At 37.7% G+C, this 20,156-nt stretch overlaps 2 protein-coding genes across 2 annotated transcripts in view; both read left to right on the top strand.

Annotated features, from left to right (window-relative positions):
* The window catches only part of LOC145983346 (vacuolar protein sorting-associated protein 18 homolog), a gene marked incomplete at its 3' end in the record, with an annotated part of 76,599 nt that overhangs the window by 38,140 nt on the left and 18,303 nt on the right, over window positions 1–20,156 (top strand). The gene's annotated exons all lie outside the window — the stretch shown is intronic.
* LOC145983345 (sentrin-specific protease 8-like) lies at window positions 11,513–14,713 on the top strand. Its single transcript, XM_083116483.1, has one exon. The coding sequence runs from the start codon at window positions 11,962–11,964 to the stop codon at window positions 12,616–12,618; it is 657 nt and encodes a 218-aa protein (XP_082972609.1). The 5' UTR covers window positions 11,513–11,961; the 3' UTR covers window positions 12,619–14,713.

Raw genomic sequence — 20,156 nt, 5'->3', positions numbered from 1 at the left:
TGGAACTTATGGTGAAGGCAGCGATTGGCATGAAAACAGGGATAGCCCGGGATCCATGTTTGCTTCCTGGGCAGGCTACAATTTTCACAACATTTCTATTACATATTTCAACTCTCCTGCATTACTAGGGACAGAAATTTATGGTAAATAAAAACTCAGGACAGCGGTAAAAAAATGTTATATTGTTGACACCTACCAGTGGATTTTTTTTTTTGGCATTATTTTTGCATGATAAGAGGAAATAACATAAAAAAAGCTATAAATTAAGTTAAGTTTAGAAATCAGAATCTGCTTGTGCCTTATCAATAGGGCCACATATTTATGATGAATAAAATATCATGATTTTGGTGCAAAAATTGGACACATTTCGAGATCAAAAGCAGTATTTATTTATTTTATTTATTTACCGGAGAATTCCAAATACAGCTTTGGCCATTTTACATTGGAATGTAATAATAATGGAAATAACAAAGAATAATAACATAAACTAAAATACATATATGAGATAAAGTGAATTACACGTTGTTACACAGTAGTCTTTTAAAACTTGCCTGGTTTTCAAAAATGTCAACTCGGTTTGGTAGATTGTTGTATTGGCCGGGTAGTCTGTGGAAGAGAGATCGCTGTATTAGGCTTAACCTTTTGCATCTCGATCGAGTTCCTCTAGCATGCCCGTAGTTTTTACGTTCTAATGTCGCTATTTTTGGCTGGATTTGCGATTTTCTTCTTTTACATTATTCTTAACACACATATTAAACAATTATGACTCTTGCATGTCTTGGCATCGAACAAAAAAGGCAGGAAAGTGCCAGCTTTTTTTGTGCAGATTAAAAATAATTCCGACAAACAAAGGCTGGATTTGTTAGCAATTCTTTTCTTCCGCCACTGGAAACTAGATGGGTGAAAAGTTTGCTTCTCGGTACCCAAGATCACAAGGAATTTTCCCCGTGTCACCACAAGAGGGGAGGGGGGAAGAGGGGCAAGTTGCTGCAATGTGACCTGCATTGTCTAAAAATAGAAAGGTGCCGCAGATGCAAGAAAGGGGAAGATTTGGCAGGCTTTTGTCACCCCTTTCCTGGCTATCGCTCTAGCAACATCCCGTAGCTCAGCGGTGGTGGTTTCGTGCATGCATCAGTTGGCTTTTTTTGTGTGAAGATTGTTATACAACCTCATCAATTAGTTTGTGAGTGTGTGTGTTTGTGGGAACGAGCTGTCCAAGTGCCATTAGTGCTAATAGTGCATGCAGTGTTTCCAAGAGGCTTATAGTCGGCCATGGCTTCTCCAAGTGATCTCCGTTCTTTTTTTTGGGGTGGGGGGCAAAACCCCTATTTCTTTCATCCCCCCTCCCTCCATATATACGCCGAATGTGCATGAATGTTATATAGTCCGAATCTAGGGTACATTCCGAGTAAAACATATCATTTGTCCATCTACGACAATTAGCATCCGATCTACAGTCATTTTTATAAAACTCTGCATTTTGCTGAAAATCGGCTTGGGCAGCAAGGGTGTTGCATGAGAAAGAGGCTCGGGTGGCTAAAGGTTAATCTTGGTTTCTGATATTTGGAAAGCTGAGTGCTCCTTGTGGTGCGGGACGGTACTCGAAAGTGAATTTCTTGAAGAAGGCGATCACTTCTTATGTTCCCATTGGTTATTTTATCGAGGAAAATATGGTCTGCAAATTTGTGTTTATTGTCAGGGGTATGGAAATTTAGCATTTTCAGAAGGATGGACTTGTTGTGTAAATGTTTTGTGGATGGAATTCGGTGGCGAACACCAGGAAGAAATTTAGAACAGAATTAAGTCTATCTAAGTTTGAGGGGCATGCCATAGACCAGATCAAAGAACAGTATTCAAGTTTTGGTAAAACGAAAGATTTGTACAATGTGTTGAGAGCAGACAGGTTGTTCATTTCAGTAAAAAGATAGAGGAGACCCAGCATACGCGTGGAACCCTTAGTGACTGCAGAGATGTGGTCAGAAAAGGAGAGTTTCTCATCAAATATTACGCCTAAGTCCTTCTGTGCAGCAAACCTTTGAACGCAATTATTTTCTATGAAATATTGCATATTAAATGTATTTTTCTTTAAGGAGAAGGTCATGGTGGTACTTTTCTGAGGATTAAGTTTCAGGTTCCATATTTTACACCACTTTATTAGGGAATCTAAGTTCTTTTGCAACAGTGCCATGCCATTTAAATTTGATATTTTACTGCATATTTTGCAATCACCGGTGAACAAAAGGAGGTTTTTACATGAGTCAGAAAGATATTCTGGAAGATCATCAAGGTAGAGGCTAGAGGATGAAGAGAAGAGGTCCAAGAACACTGCCTTGAGGTACACCAGAAGATACACCTCAATAAGAAGAAGAGGTTCTGAAAAGAACAACCTTTTGTTGTCTGTTTCGGAGGTAGTGTTTGAGCAGAGAGAGAAATTTGCCATGAATATTAAAACGATGAGATAATTTATGTAGGAGGTAGTTGTGGTTTATAGAGTCAAAGGCTTTGGAGAAATCAAGATATATATATATATATTACATCGTGTTGGGAGTTTTCAGATATACAGTTGGTAGCGTCAGATAATATGATGCTCAAGTTAGTTATGCAGGAGCTGCCTGGTAAGAAGCCGTGCTGTGCTGTATTTATGTATGGAGAGGTGAATTTGTAAAGTTGGTCCTTTATTATTTTTTTACAGGCGATGGAAAGTGGTGATAACAGGGAAATGGGTCTATAAGAAGCAACAGCATCCTTGTCCCCAGATTTATATAACTGTACCACATTAGCCTTTTTCCATGAATCTGGGAATGTTGCCTCATTGAAGCATCTGTTTAATAAAATAGAGAAGGGATTAGCGAGAGAAGAAGCAGTGTTTTTGAGGAAAATAGAAGGGATTTCGTCAGGACCATTTGCACGATTTTCAGGCAACCAAGATAGGGTGCTTTGAACTTCTCCCAGATACGTGGAGACAGATGTTAGAGAGTGACAGCCAACTGGAGTGAGATTAGGAAGAGAAGAAGCCTGTGTATTTTACACTATATTTTTGGAGAAAAAAGAGTTAAAGAGATCAGCTCTGTCAGGGCTCTCTGCGTGTGCTGAGTCATGCTTTACTTCGAAAGGTATTCGGGAATTTTGCCTTCTTGAGTTGATGAGTGACCAAAAACGTTTGGGATTTGATTTGATGTTGGTTGTGATAGCTCCGATGTATTCATTATATTTAATTTTCTGCAGTTTTTTACAGTGGTATCTTAAATCGGTGAAGGTTTTTGAGTGTTCTCGTTAGGAAATTGTTTCCAAAGATCCCATGCCTTTTTTCGGTTTCCCAAGGCAAGAGAGTCGAACCAAGAAGGAAACTTGCATGATTTAGTTTTCTTAAGTGGTTCGTAATATTTTATTGCTGCGTGAATCACATCTGTCAGTACGTCACACGCTTCCTCCAAACTACCACTTTCCACAATTGTCCACGGGATGGAATCCAGCGCTGAACGGATGTCGCCCCACGGTGCTTTGTGTAAAACGAGGTGTTTGCATCCGGGGGTGGGAGGTCGTTGACTCAGGTGGTCCAGGAGCCAGAATACAACAACCAGGGATTCGTGATCCAAAGGGCTGAGGTTTCTCGAAGGGGTGACATGTGCTGAAGGGAGGGAGGAAACAATGTAGTCAAGGTTGCTGTTTTTCTGAGTATTGTGTAAGTGAAGTCCAAGGCCATGAATGAAGTGGTCCATGAAATTGTTGTCCTGGTTGTCTTTTGCAATGCCGTGCATGGAGTCTGTCCATGTGATAAAGTGCTCCCCTGTGCATAGCACCATGCCATGAAGGCGTATAGGGGGTGTGGGGGTAACGCCCCACACTTTCTTGATCCGGTCGTGAGTGGGGGTGATGTGATCAGCATCATGCCCCTGACCACCTTTACCCCCCAGGGTTTCCCCCAGGTACCCATGTTATTCGACGCTGGGTGGGCACCGAGGCCGCTTCCATCGTTAGAAAAGTTCCCGGATTTGAACCGGCCGGGGATCGAACCCGGGACCTTTAGCATGGTAGTCAGACGCGTTACCGACTGAGCCACCGCAGCCACGTGATAGAGAGGTTAAAGTCTCTGAAGAGAATTACATCTCCCGTAGAGGATGCTGACAGCACAGAATCATAGCAAGCCTCTAGAACTGCCAGAGGGCAAGTTTTGTGCGGTCTGTAAAAACAGCCAATGAATAATTTGCTTTTTTTGGCGAGAAGCACCTCCATCCATAGAATTTCACAATCACGCTCTAGGTCATTTCACCCTAGACTTTTCCACTTGCTATTCACACAAAGCATCACTCCCCTACCCCTTGATCCTCTATCCTTCCTGTATATGTTGAAACTTTGTGAAAATGGCAGTTCGCAATCAAGAACCCTGTCGTTAAGCCACGTCTCGGTAATTGCAATGCAATCTTGTTTCATAAAATCTGGAATCTCCATAGTGCATTCAGTGAGTTTATTTTTAATGCTCTGCACATTTTGATAGTAAGCGTTGAATCGGTTTCCCATCGGCATGGGCGTTGGTTCAAGTTAATGACCCCACACAACAACACAAGGAAGAGAGAGTTCCAGAGCCGGTGAGGTGAGGGCTTCCCTTGGCCTCTGTCCGTAAAACGTGTCTCCCTCAGCAAGGCAGAGAAGAGCGCCGGGAAGACACCTGCCGCTGGAAAAACAAAGCATTTCCATTCACTAAGGCTATTGTATATAAAATGGCTATTTGATGTTAAAATGGTGAATATGACCCTAAATTTGATTTTAAGAACTTGCGGTAGCTCAGTCATTAGGGCATCTGACTAACCTTGTGAGAGAACCGGGTTTGATCCCTGGCAGGGGAGAACCGGGATTTTTTCCACCTGTTCAAGCGAATCCAGTTCCCACCCAGCATCGTATAAAGTGAGTACCTGGGCAAGACTCTGGGGGGTAAAGTTGACCAGGGGCGTGATGCTGATCACGTCACCCCCACCTTTGGCCGTGATCAAGAAACTGTGGAGCCCTAACTCCACACTCCCTACATGCCTTCACGGCGTGGTGCAGGGAGCACTTTACTTTTACTTTACACTTATTATGCCATATAGCACATGCATGTAGTTATCAGAATATTAGGTTTATTCCTGTGTAATGGAGTTTATTTTTGCTTCTTAATTATTTACAGCAGAATTAATAAATTGTCTGTGAATTGCATAACTTACAGGATCATTCAGACTTCGGAAAGTGTCATGTCTGTAAATAAACTCAAAATTTCTTGTTTAAGAGTTTATTTCACATTTTGCAATTCATTTCGCATCATTTCGTGACAAAATATGGTAGGAAAATGCATATTTCACCTCTCAGAAGATTGAAAAATGATTACAGTGTGATATTTCACATTGCATGTTTCAAAAACGAAATGTGTATGTCGCTAGATATTATTAAAGGTGTTCAAATCTGAAAGAAATTCTGTCATAACCATTGAACAATTGCATGAAGAGCAGAAAAAAAGTATGTATCATTCATGTTTCTGCTATCCTGCACCTTTGAAGTTTGGCATTTAAATGAAGATACCAAATCAAAATTATGGTGAACAAAAATAATTTTTGAAGGTGCTCTGCAATAATCTCCAAAAGAGCAAAATTAGAAATAGTTAGGGTGACCAGACACATACATTAAAAAAAGGAGGACAGAGCATGGCGAAAAAGGAGGACAAAGTCATAAATGGCTATACATTTGAATTACTCATAATTTAATCAATATACAGGGTGGCCAGAAAGTCCCTTTACACCTCCACTTATTTCATCCCTACATTAATAATATTTACAGTTGTCCAAAACATCCGTATGTGCACCTCCATCTTGATCCATCATCCAGCTTGATACGCCCATTGATGGCCATTGACTGGAATGCGTGCAGGGCTAAGTCCATTTTCATGTGGAGCTGCATTGTGCTCCTTGCAATTCCAAGTTCTGCAGATGCTTTCTGGTCGACTTGCAGGGTGAACACATCATTGACACACTAACCTCTGCACACGTTTCCTTTCGGGTTGATGGACGACCAGCACGAGGAGCATCCAAAACACTTCCCAGGTGAAAAGCTTTCTTCTCCCACCTGATCAAAGTCTGACGACTTGGTGACTCCTTACCAAACCTTTCACGAAACCTATCCATCACCTGCGGCATGTTTTCGTTGTTGTGCTTCCGTTCATGGACCCACACACTTGTCACTAAGCGCTCCTCCAAAGTGAAGTCACTGGTATCTGCCATTGTTGTTCACAAAACACGGAAAGGCGCGACAATGAACTGGTCAACGCACAGACTTTATTCTCCCTCCGCGGGCAGTCACCTGGCAATTCACGTGAGGAGCACTGTTGCCATATTAATGATCAGGATGGGAGGTAAAAATCTTAAATATCTTACATTACCATCTTACATTGTTACATGCATTTAGTTCGGGTGTAAAGGGACTTTCTGGCCAGACTGTACAAAAATCTTACCAACATTTTGCTTTTCAGAAGATCTCTTTCAAGAACTTCATCTTACCTTTAAACAAAGAAAGCAATCTCCTAATCTGTTTTTTTAACAAATTACAAAGAATATCTATAATTTGAAGCACAGAATTTTACTCCTTTTCTAATTTTTTGATATTAGACTGAAATATCCTCACAAGTGAATGCAAATGTAACAAGTAAGATTCGCTTAACTTATTTCGAAAAGCCAAATTAAAATTTTAGGTAGTTTGGATTGGGTAGAGAAATATGATTTCAATGCCACAAACATTTCTAGCACTCTTTCAACAGCAGGGAAAAGTGGCAACCACCTTACACTTTACCCCATATTCGTTTCTTCCATCCTTTAAAACTGGATATTTTCTTTCGCTTTGTTATTTCATGAAAGTAAATATTACTTAATAATCAAAATTCTCACTACGCATTTCTAGCACACCACGCCATAACGCCAGAGGCCTCGGTTTTGAATCCCGGCCTGGGCATGTGTGTCCTTCATCAAAATCATCATATCATTGCTCATACTCATCTTCGCGATTAGCCAAAAGTGGCAAAAAAAGCGAAGTAAAATAAACCAAATAAATCAATCAAAAAGGAACTGCACAGACTACGAGTGTTCCAGCAGTCTCAGCGCTTAATACTAATGACTGGGGTGCGGAAATTTGCCTATTTGCCTTTTTTTATTCCTTTGTAGTAAACCATAGGCTTTCATGTTTAAACTTTAAAGTTCATTTCATGGAGTTGCTATTCTGAAAACACATTCTTATAGTGCTTAAAAAATTCCTATTTTGATGGTTAGTGCCTATTTTGCTTGATTGTGGCAAAAAATGGATATTCTGCAATTTTTGCATACTTCAGCTTTTTCTTACGTGCATTTGGCTTTCTCTATATTGAAAGATGAAAGGCTTTGTTGATGTTGTACTGACTGAAATCTGGAATTCGACAGATTTGATGGTCTGAATTGGAACATTGTTTTAAATATTTTTTTGTTACAATGGTGCAAATTGTTTATTCATCATTGTTCAAATTCGCAGTCGTTAGCACAAGCTCTTTTTGTGAGAATTACTTTAACAGACGATTCCCCGCAAATGTGAATTTCGATCAAAAGAGTATTATAGTATGTTAATCACTAGCGCACTTTTATGTATAAACTTATGTGCTAAATACAGTATAACTGTGCATTGTAAGAAGAAAATTTAAATAAGTTCACATCCATTGCCTATTTTAATGTATTTTTTTAATTTTAGGGTGCCTTTTAAGTGCCTATTTTTTCTTTTTCTTGGTTTATGGTGCTTTTTAAGTGCCTATTTTCATCATTTTGGTGCCTATTTGACTGCCTATTTCAGAGGTTTTTAGTGCCTTAAATATGCACCCTACTAATGACTCAGTCGGGAAAGTGGTCGTATTGAGCTCCCAGATGCTAGGTGAGCATTGCTCGAATTAACGCGCACCAAATGAAGCATTCTGTATGCAGCACATTTGCTATGGTCAATGCTATACTCTTTCCAAAATAATGAGGACATTTACCGATTTCTAAAAAATCCGCCCGGATGCCGGACTGGACTAACACCTAAAAAGGAGGACATATCCGGATAAAAGAGGATGCCTGGTCACCATAGAAATAGTGTAATTAGTGGGAAAAAATGAATGTGCAACATTCCATGCTATTTTTTGTTAAATTGAAACCATTAAAATGTTTGGGTATGAGAAGAGGATACAAGAAAACTGGTTGCCAAAGAAAGTACTAGGCTGCAATAAAAGAGTCTCTTGTATTTGTTGTAATAGCAGTAATGCAGTATACACCAGTTTGTCTGTGGAAATGTAGTCAGCTTGAAAAAAAAATTGTGCTGCTCACAGGACACTGCTTTGATTTCTTTTTTTTAAAGATTGTGACTTCTACCATCTTTAATACACAGGGTGATTCAAGAGTTCCCCCCTTTTTTCTGAGAAACTGATGCGGTAATGGCAGATCCAACTTCACCTGGGTACATTGGGGTAAGGGGCCCATGTGTGAGGGTGCTTCCGGGACATGGCCGCAATCTTGAAGTCTGCCATATTGGATCGAGGTCAAAGTTTTCAGTTGGCAAGGGAGTCATGTGGAGTATCAAAACACAAGAAATGTAATGCTGTAAATCAATGATTTTATTTAATTTTTGTTCCTTAACATTGCTTTTTTGGCACGTTTGGTTTATTGCGAAGATGATACGATAAAATAAATGAAGGGACATACACAAAGAACACCCATGCTCAGGTTGTGGCTCGAACCCAAACTCCTGGTGGCATACCGTGCTGTGATAACCACTCCCCGACAGAGGTCAGTTGACAAAAAGACAAGAGGAAAGTGCTAACCATTCGGATACTTGGGTACCAGTAACTGTTTTTTTTCCTTGCTGGTATTTTTCAATTAGATTTTTGAAACACCATATTTGTATGTGATTAATGTTTTTTGAAAAATTTTGCAGTACTTGATTTCCATAATTCCTCCATCTCAAAATCTCGTTACTGAAGGATCCGGGATCGAGCCCTGGCCTGTGCATGAGTGTTGCTTTGTATCCACCCTTCACCTGTTTAATTTAATCAAAGTTCTTCGTCATGGCAGAAATTAGGTAAAGTGGTGGAAGAGCAACGCTAGAAAAATACTTGGGCTGAGCCGATACCGATGCTGATGTATCGGTATCGACTGATACCAGTGTTATTGGTATGAGAAAGTATCAGTTGGAATTCATCTACCGATACCAGATGATACTTTTCTGGCATATTGGTCTATCACGGGGTCCGCAAGAATGCCGTGCAATACTTTTGCAGAATCTAATTATCCTGGAAATTATGCAAAATTCAAACTTCCTTTTTATTTTGCACGAAAAACTATATTTTGTTATTACATAATATCTATTTCAATATTCTGATACAAGTCTTGAATATTCTAAAGCAAATTTCTTGATAAATTGATCCATATAATTGGAGAAGAATATTTATGCACCAATATTGCTCAACCCTAAAAAATACAAATAATTTCCTCCCAGTGAATCTGCAGGGCAGTGCGTAATCAGCAGTCCAGAGTTCTCTGTTTATGATTGTACCTCAGGACTTCCATATGATTGTAGCTCATGACTTCCATATGATTGTACCTCATGACTTCCTTAAGCTCATTAGCTACTTATTATCACTATTAAATCTATACAGGTAGAAAAAGTGATGTGAGGAGGCAAAAATTCAATAATTAAAGCGGGACAAACTGGTAACAATAGACACGTTTTTGTAGTTTCTTCAATAGAATTAATTTGGCTTCTTGAGTTCTGCGATAAATTTTTCATTCCAAATTATTTTATATTTCCTTCAGAGTACAACACATAGGAACAAGAATGTGCCCTCATCACGGGTTCGAATCCCAGCCTGGGCATGAATGTTCTTTGTGAGTGTCCCTTCATCAATTTCATCATGTCATCACTGATCCTCATTTTCGCGATAACCAAATGTGGCAGAAAAGCGAAGAAAAATAAAGCAACAAAAACAATAAGAACGTGTGTTCTCTTGCCCAAATAAATACATCCGTATTTATGACTATTTAGCATACCCAATATCTTATTTAAATAAAACACTACTAAGAAGAGAGTTAGAGAGAGTGTGAGCAAATATTTGTTGTTTAATCATTATATCTTCCATATTTGAAAAAAAAGGACATAACATTTGCAAGTATTTTTGTCTGCCCATAATACATTCCCATTTCATAAATAATAAAACTACATCCCATGTTATACATACATATTACACAGGGTGATTCCCTCGCTAGAGGCCCCAAAATGTTGGACATTTTAAAAAGTCATTAATCTCGATGTTTTCTGCATTATCGGAAATTTTGTTTTTAAAGTGAAAATTACGTGTATAATTCGAGATTTACAGTGCTACGGGAAATTTCGAACATTTCCCGTCCATTGTCGGGAAATTGCGAATTTTTCCTGTCCCGAATGTCTGGATTTAAAAAATTTCCCGTCCCGACCCAAAAAATTCTGTCATGCACACCCCTAACCGTGCAAGGACAGTTTTTCTCCCCTTGCGTGGGGAAAAGTGGCATAAAGTGGGGGCAACAACCCTCCCCTAATCGCCGCCACTTTGCTGGACAGGAAATTTTTATGGTAGTGTCTGCTGCCACGTTCTTTTTCTGCTGGAACCTCAAAAAAGATGAGCGTGTCAGTAGACTCGGTCTTTGTTATATCATGATTTCATCATGCTATGTATGCAATTACGTCTGTAACACATACTGTGAAGTTATAGCGATTACTTTCACAAAAATGTTATAAGGTTAGGTCCCTCAGCATTCTTCTAATAATAAACCTTCTCTCGTAGTTAGGTTAGGTTCTGTTAGCATTAAAATAATATCGCTAAATGCTTTCTAAAGAAAAAGGTTCTAAATTACCTGTACATTCATTCCCACTAACCATAAACTTGCATTTCTCTCGTCTTAATCTGTTCCTAAGATTTGTAACATCCTCTTAGCAGTCGAATTACGTGGCAGGAGCAAATTTGACGCTTATTCTTACTGCTGACACGTGCGTGGCAGCAGACTCGGCCAATTTTTATAGTCCTGATGCCCGTTATGGGAAAAAAATCGCCATTTCCAAGCTAAGTCGAGAAATTTGCAGATTGTGATTTTCAAGAAAGTTCACTCTCTCACTGTGCAGGTTATATGTGAAATTAAAAATAAACCACTTTTAAACACACAATTTGTAATTTCCAGACTCTTCTTGATTAGGAAACCGAAAATCTAAATCAAAGGGGGTTTATGTTCCCACCCCTCTCATAGGCACTACATACAATGCGTGTATTGGAGAAAAAGTGATTTCGTTAATGACGTACACACTGCGTAGGTCCTTTCTGGATTTGGATTTTTTTTTTGGGGCGTGTTCTCAATTTTCTCCGGACCGAACATTCAACTTTCTTCGAGGCCATTGTTCTTAATTTCGAAACTTTGTTTGCATAGTGCACTTGTGTTTGTGTCTTTCATGTTGGTATCCGATTGGGGAACGACGATTTCTTGGCGGCGTGTAACCGCGTGTATACTATTTTTGGTATAATGTGAATCCTAATATGGTACCTTAGTTCTTGAGGTGGTTGGCAACGCTGACGTAAATTCGTTCTTCGTTTGTGTATGTAGGTCAGAAAGCAGAAGTCTACGATCTGTTTACAATTTAGTGAATTTTGGATGGTTTACAAACGTTTTACTGTTTCGACGTTACAACAATACGTCGTGAAAGCAATTAAGAAATGTGATTATCAGCCATTATGAGTACTGATTTCCTATTTATCTGTACTTAAGAAGAAATGAAAGCATCGAACAAAATCTACGGTGGAAGTGCACGTCACTCGGCTTTGTTGTGATGAAACGTAGAACGTTTTAAATTGCACTCGAATTATTTTTTTATAAGAATGAAGAGAAGTTTACATTTTATGGCTTGACGTGCCTTTTAAAAAGGTGAAATATGAGTGATAACCCAATTGTGTTAAGTTTCCATGAATCGCTTTTACGGAATTCCGACATTGATCTTCTTAGGGGAAAACATTGGCTTAATGATAATTTAATAAGTTTTTACTTCGAATATCTAGAAAAACTTGAATATAGTGAACATTGTGGCCTGTTGTTTATCAGCCCAGAAGTTACGCAATGTCTTAAAATTAGCCCTGTTAGTGAATTGCACGTATTTTTAGACCCATTGAATGTCAAGAACAAGGATTTTATATTTATGGCGTTAAATGATTGTGACACTGTTGAATTTCCTGGGGGGTCGCACTGGAGTTTACTTATCTACAGTAAACCAGAGGATAGCTTTTTCCATTTTGATTCATCAAAGGGCAGTAACTTCAATCAAGCTTGGAAATTGGCTGAAAATTTATTGAAAATTCTGTCACCCGGTGGAAGAGGAGAATATAAGGAAGAAGAAGCTCTACAACAAACGAACAGTTATGATTGTGGAATTCACGTGATTTGCAATGTGTACCATTTGGCAGAACATTGTCAAAAACATGGAGGAGTTGAAGGTAGTGGTAAAATTGAAACTTCTGAAGTGGAAAAGAAGAGAAGTGAATTGTTGGAGTTAATATTGACGCTTCGTAATGAGGAGGAGAACATAAACAAATAGCTAATGCTTTAGTACAAAGGTGATAAAGAAAATGTATATATTTGTACATACAAATGAGTTGATATGAACTTCACTAATTTATTAATTTTTCATAATATGAAAAGAATGGTTGCAGTTTGATATTGTAATGAGATTGTTGACATTGTAATGAATGTTGTACAACACACATGTATGATTGATAACATTGCTATAAATTAATTGACTTTATTTTAAAAAAACAACAACATTATTTTAGTGCAGTTTAACCAGAAATATAAACATTTCTGTAATATCCTATTTCTCATTGATTAAAACTAACACCAGAATACCATAATTAACGTATGTGGTCTATTTTAAAGTATCAATGCAGGAACAGTATATGATGTGGTAACAGTTCCGATTGTTTAATGATGTTTTCAATGTCTCCTAGGATAATGACTAATTATCACAGAATTGTGGCAATCATTGTCACACTAAATTTAGACCTTCCTGAAAGTCATTAACACTCTTTTGATTTCCGGAAACAGGTATTGGTAACATTATCATATGAGGGAAACTGATTCCATCAATTTTCCGGTAAATGTCTGTTATATCGGATACACATTTCTAATGCATATTTTCAGTTTCAAATGCTTTGTACTTACCAATTGTGTATTACGGAACCTATTTCAAGGTGCCATTATGCTTTTTACACGAAAATAACTTCGATTTTTCACATTACGAGTAATTCTTTTGGGTCCTTTCTTCCGTTGCGGAACATAGAATATTTCGTGCACAGCTGTGGATCATCATGCGTCGTGCTTGTGTTTTGTCGATTTGGAGTGGGCATGCAGTGTTGCAACCTTCTTAACCGAAAAATACCTACTTTCGTGTTTATTATGTCGTCACAAACCATTGATGGATAGCTCCAAAAACCATTCACGATAGCCCCAAAAACCATTCACGATAGCGCCAAAAATCATTGACGGATAGCCGCAAAAACCATTCACGATAGCCCCAAAAACTATTCACGTTAGCCCCACGAACCATTTCCGGCAAGGTTGGGTTAGGTTAGGTGAGCATAGATAAAAAATTTAAAAAAATCTGGTAAAAAAAAGGCACGTTTGGAAACACTTCTTCCTCTCGCAAGACCGCGTGACTTTTGACACTCACGCCATCTGCAGGTTCATAATGGAAACAACGGCATAATGTTGTCGCTTCGCACAAAAGGCTACTTTATTACATCAAAAGTGCTTATTTTCTGTTATGCAGCATTCCATAGTGACAAAATACCTCCACGAAGTTTGATAAATGCAACAGAAACTCATTTCCGTAAGTAGTTTCTCCTGTAAATTTGAAGAAAAGTGTCTCCGATATAACATTTACCAAATTTCCTTCAAATTTACAGGAGAAAATACTTACGGAAATCATTTTCTTTAGCGTTGTGGAAGTTCCTGAATGTAGATTTGATCCATTTTAATGTGAATGCGTGTTGTTTTCTGCAAAAATCTCTGTCCGACATGCTGTTTCTGCTCCAACCATTTGCTTTCTGCACGGGAGTGCAATGTTCCGTGTGTTAAGATGATGCAACCCCCTAGCCAGTGTTTCAGTCTCGCCGTGTTTTCACTAGAACATGACGTGTCTAGTATTTTTTTTTTAACTATGCTTACCTAACCTAACTTTACGGAAAATGTTTTTTGGGCTAACGTGAATGGTTTTTTGGGCTAACATCAATGGTTTGTGTGGCTAACATCAATGGTTTGCGACGTATTAGCATAATTTCAAATCCGGGCACGAAAGTAGATATTTTCGGGTGTACGAGGTTGCAACACTGCATAAATCGACAAAAAACTCTCAGAACGCCCCCTAAACCAGTACGCTATCACGACCATAATGTGTTACAGATTTGAAACAACAAGTAACAGTAAGTACTCTTAAATCTAAGAAATATACATTATTATGCATTATTTCACTTTAGAAAATGTTCCACATTCGAAAATAACACGTTAGTAATGTAAAGAAGTCCGAAATATATGATTTGTAGGGGTTTCCCTCATACGATAATAGTACCCAGGTATTTATGGTGTTAAAAAATACCTTATGCAAACTTAAGGCATTCTCTGTTCATAGAAGAAAGAGGAAGTATCGTAGACTAGTTGGAATGATAGTGGAAGTACATTGGAAGCTTCCTGCAGATAATTTGCACAGTTTGCTTTTTGAAAACGTTCAATTTATAGGCAAAGAGAAGATATAAGAGGTAGTACAAACATCCATGTTTCGCATTGGTGAGGCATTCTACAAAGTACTACCACTATTCACTTGTTCCTGGGGAGGTCTCACTTATTGCACGTAAGTCAAACACCTTGTCTTATTTGTCTTCTGATGTCAGGTGAAATGCTTGTGTTGTTAGACTAATGCACAGTGATACGGAATGCGAGAAAAATCGGCAAAATTCAGGAGCTCGCTATTTGACCCCTAAATCAATACGAATGTGTAAGGTTATCAATTTTAAGGAATAATTCACACTTTGGGACCACAGAATTCACATGATTATTTTGATTTTTATACAAAAGTATAATTTTGACCTATTTCAATGCATACTTGAAACCACAGTAAAACTAAATAATAATGAAAATAAGGATAATAATGATAGTAATAAAATAATAACAATAATAGTAGTAATAAATGTGAGAAGTATCGTTAAAATCAATTTATGTGCAATAAATGTTTAAAGCGAGGAAAACAGACTTCCTATAAAATCAGTTTCAAGATAAATATCTTTCCTTCTTCCTTTAAATGTACTTTGGTTGTGAATGCGAGTTCCTTAGATGTATTTTCCCGGAGAAGCTCTTCATTTTATCGCCTATTATTTCTGTTGCTACTTTCTTCGAAACTGATAATCTGCTTTTGAGATTGCATAGAGTGAAGAAAAAGCAACTACAAACACCAAATTTTTTTAAAAGTAAACTGAAATTAATTTTAAGAAAATCTTCTTTTCAGCAAAAGTTTTCTTTTCCTTAAAATACTTGGCCGCAGCACCGCGACACATCAACACTAAAGGTTTTAACACAATCTTAAGCGATATTTTTAAAATTTATAGAATTTAACACTAATGAAACAAATGACCAATGTGATAATTTCTATCTTCATCAGATTTTTCAGGAATAATGTTTCGTGGATTTCTATAACCCACCATCCTCATTAACCCGCAAGGACACGTGAATGGGTAAAAATGACCCAAAAGATTTTGGAATATTTCTTTCATCTTTACCAATGAGAGTGTCTAATGTCATGACTTTGAATCAGCTATGAGGCTTTGTCAGGTGCTCTCACAGGGCCGTAGAAACATCGCCTGTGCAAATTTCACCCACACGTGCGCTCCTGCGTTTCAGCTTGGTATTCAAACATGATCTTTTCTCTCATTTTTATCAATTGTCAAATACAATAAAAATGTTCAAAATTAATACAATCAGTAACCAATAAAGATATTGTTAGTCAAATGCTTTAATGTAATTCTAACTTGAATTCATGAAGTAATTTTCCCTCTGGGTAATATTTACACAGCCGAGTCTTTGGGGAAAATTTTATGGAGGGTATTGATGAAGGTTTTGGGAGGTGTTAGGGGTTGTTGGGGACGTTTTAATAAATTTCTGTTACACTGCACTACATCTATATGTATTAAGCATCAGCTGAGAGTGAAATCGGAGACGACCTAATAGTAGCAAAGCTTCTCTCCCGTGCCGTTTTCACAATACTTTAAAGTATCCTTTGCTTTAGAATCGTTGCAGGATATAGCTTTCAAGTCAAAAATAAAAACATTCTATTTTATTGTAATTCAAATATGTGTTCTTTTTCTGTCCATTACTGAGAAGTTGAGAGTCTACCTAGCACAATTATATTGCAAAAAAATAATTGCTACAACAAGTTTTAAAAATAAGTACAAAATATAGTCCGAAAATTAAATTTTGACGAACCGCCATTTTCAGGCCCGAAAACAAGAACAAATAATAAATTTAGAGAAATAATTTTACGACAGTTTCATGCCCCATTTAGTTGTTTACAGAAGTGGTAATATTACCGAAAAGTCAAAATTTCTATTTTTGACGACTTTTTTCGCATTCTGGATCACTGTTGTTGTAGTGAATTTATGTGAAGAGATTTAAACCTAACAAGCCTAACCTAACCATGAAAGCATTCCATGCTTGGGTCAGCAGATGAAATAAGGTGCTTGACCAAGAAGGTGTCCGACTTATGTACAATGAATCATACCCCTAACTAATACAACAGTAAGTGAATGGCTGGTGGCAAGTAAAGAATTATATTGGAGTAAATTGAAGTTAAAAACCATTCTCAAGGAAACCAGCAGTAAGTAAGCACTGAAACTCCGCAGTATGTGTTAACAGACATAAATGAATCTTGAACTACGAAAAAAATGTGTGCATAGCATGATGAATTTGCAATTAAACAAAATGAACTTGCACCCATGATGATGTGAATACAACTAATCGAAAGAATTCCATTACAAAAATAACTGTCTATGTTACCATTCGCCTTTGTGATTTTTTTATAATCCTGAGTGAAAAACTTTCACTTACTGGGATATTTGTACTACCTTTCTTAATACTTAAGTGTGTAATGATATCTTTTGTTTGGATGCTTTGCTAGCATGTTTTTTGTAGTGAATAAATAATGTTATCGCTCAACTACTATCATTTTATATTGGTTACCTACTTACGTGGGATAGTACCATCTTTTGTAGTGAATAGTTAGTCTTATATACGCTGATAACATCTATTTGTAGCGAGTGAGTAGTCTTTTTTTCTTTTTCTTTTTTTTAAACAAATAAGGCAATTCACCAAAAACGGCAACTTACAATCTTATTTTGGTCGTAAATATTACGTATTTAATATTACAAAAAAAAAAAAAATACTTCTATGTATGACGTATCTGTAACAAGCTATCAAGATTAAACAACGTCATACATGTCAGTTGAGGAAGAGATTTATAAAAAAAACTGCTACACTCTTATAGCTGCAACCCACTGATTACCTGTGAACGAGGCCACTGTATGGAAAATGTTCACCATCTGGTGAAAATAACCTGTTTTTATCGAACAAAGAAAATGTCCCCCCTCAAACTCAAACTGGTCAGAAAATATGGGAGAATAGTCTAGCTCTCCCTTCCGACCAGTTTACGTAACTTCCCAATCGGCACTCTGCTGGCGATTTTTACAACTGGAAGGCAAACATTACATAATCAATTTCTACGTGCTTTATGATGACTTACAATACTTCACTTTCACCATAATGGAGAGTGAAGCCGTGGCGGGTAGATTTTTTAATTGACTATTATCTAGTCACCACAAGTGTAATCACATGCATGTAAAAGTTTCCAAATTACACATAGAAAATATTACTGTGTATACTAAGCACCCTGAGGAAAAAAATAGTCACTCCTTCGAGAAATAACCTAATATCGGGCCACACTGCCTCTGGCCTGGATTCGGTGAGGAAGTGACTCCACGAGGTGTATCTTTTCGCTCAGCAGGAGATCCTGTAATCCCAGCAAAGCTCCCTTTTCTAAAATATTAATTCAAGCATATATTTATATTAGGTATATACAAATATGACAACATACATGTAATTTGACTCAATATAATAATTGGTATTAAGGAAGGTTAATGCAACAGACAAACTGTAAAAGATTATATATTGTAACTATTCTATGAAAATTCACTGTTACTACAAGAATTATGATATTGTTAAATGCCCATTATTCCAGTCCTCGGCGTTTTTTGATGGAACCAAGTTTGCAGATGTTCGACATGATTCTTCTTTTGATTTCAGTTGACACTAAGTGGCGTAGCATTATAGTACGCTCATATGCCCGGCGTTCCCTGATTTAAAATTTCAAAAATACGTAAATCTTGACTAATTTCATGTATGTTTAACCTTCATGGCAATATAATCGCTATTTTTCGCGATCCGCTTGCAATGCTCCACTAACAACACTCGTTCTAGCATTTCTAGCGTTCAATGCCTTTCCTGCCTGGATGCCGGGGCAGATTCGGCGTAAAGAACTCTATATTCCTTGCTGTCTTTCTGGAGGGAAGGCTTGGATCTCTACAGCACGCGCTCAAATGCTCTCTCATACGTCAGCGTATGGAGCAGAGGGCTACGTGATTGGTTCATGTGACCCTTCCTGCTATTGGTTCATGTGACCCTTCCTGCCTTCTGAAGCAGACGACAGCGGCAGAATTCCTACCCAGTTCTTCGCTCTCATGCCACTCGTACTATGTGATGCTACAAAACCCAATATTAACTGACGTAACTTTACCAAACTCAAATATACCATTTGTTAATAATTTATTGCACGAACAGCGATGTGTATTAAAAACTAAAAGATCAACACAGTTTTTGTCAAATAAGTTGGTGAAGTCCTCGTGGTAGAAGTTCAGCCTGTGCCTGCTCTACCACTTAACCTGCAAAACTATTATTTTTTTATTATTATTATTTTTTCGATAGTATCTAACTGCTTAATATTGTGTCAGTGGAAATGTTTAGCATTTATTTGAAAACTCTTAACATCGAATGGTCTCTAGACAAAATTATTTTTAAATTTTTATCACCATTCCAAGATGCAATAAACAGTGGTCTGAATTACTAATCGGCACTGTTATGTCAGTAGAGTGTACGATAGTTGGATCATCCTCCCACCTCCGTGTCAGAGTGTTTTGCACAGCGTGCCAAGATGACAGAGGTCCCTGGTTCGAATCTCGGCATTAGCACGGGTGTTCTTTATGAGTGTCCCTTCATCAACTTCATATATATCATCACTCATATTCATATTTGCGATTAACCAAAAGTGGTAGAAAAGCGAAGTAAAATAAACCAAATCAATCAGTAGTTGGATCGCTCACAACAATGACGTCTACTGTTGTTCAGAGGCACTTGTGATTCAGGTAGGTTTTCTAATGACTTGCGTCATACCGAAAAGTATAAAACACCAGAGTTCAAAACATTTGTGGAATAGTGAGGCATCTAATTATCTAGCTAAAACATGCATGGATGATGTTTTATTGAAAACCCAGCTGACTTCAGGCAAACAATACCTGTGGCGACTAATTCCATAAGTAAATTATTAAGCAAAAAAGGGCCAACCCTTCCTTCGGACTTGGCGTTTCCACCCGAAATGCCCATGCTATGCCACTGTTGACACTACATTCCAAAAACAAAAAAATTCTGTAGCTATAGTGCAAGATACATACTTGTCCCAGAAATTAGTAGCAGATTCCACTAACTGACTATCGGTGTGTTTCGTTAGGGCGGTGGGGCTTAAAAAGGTGATGCTTTCTTTGATTTGTTTCATACTCTGAAATCTATTTTTTTCTTGATTTACTAGAATATATAAAGCATGGTAGAATAGCTCATTTTCTTGACTGTTGTCTACCCTTTGGCAATGTAATCTATGACATACTATTCAGCTAATGAAGAAGGTTTACTTCTAATATTCTAGTGATTATCATTTTCCGTTTGCAGTTGTAGAATCATAAAAATATATGTTTGGTTGAAAATATATTT

The sequence above is a fragment of the Lepisma saccharinum genome, unplaced genomic scaffold (genome assembly GCF_977018435.1).
Source record: "Lepisma saccharinum unplaced genomic scaffold, izLepSacc3.1 HAP1_SCAFFOLD_843, whole genome shotgun sequence".
Lineage (NCBI taxonomy): Eukaryota > Metazoa > Arthropoda > Insecta > Zygentoma > Lepismatidae > Lepisma > Lepisma saccharinum.
Note: the sequence above shows the minus strand (reverse complement) of the source record. Positions and strands in the feature narration are given on the sequence as shown.

Excerpts from the sequence above, each read along its gene's own strand:
- LOC145983345 (XM_083116483.1), top strand. The coding sequence starts at position 11,962 with ATGAGTGATAACCCAATTGTGTTAAGTTTCCATGAATCGCTTTTACGG.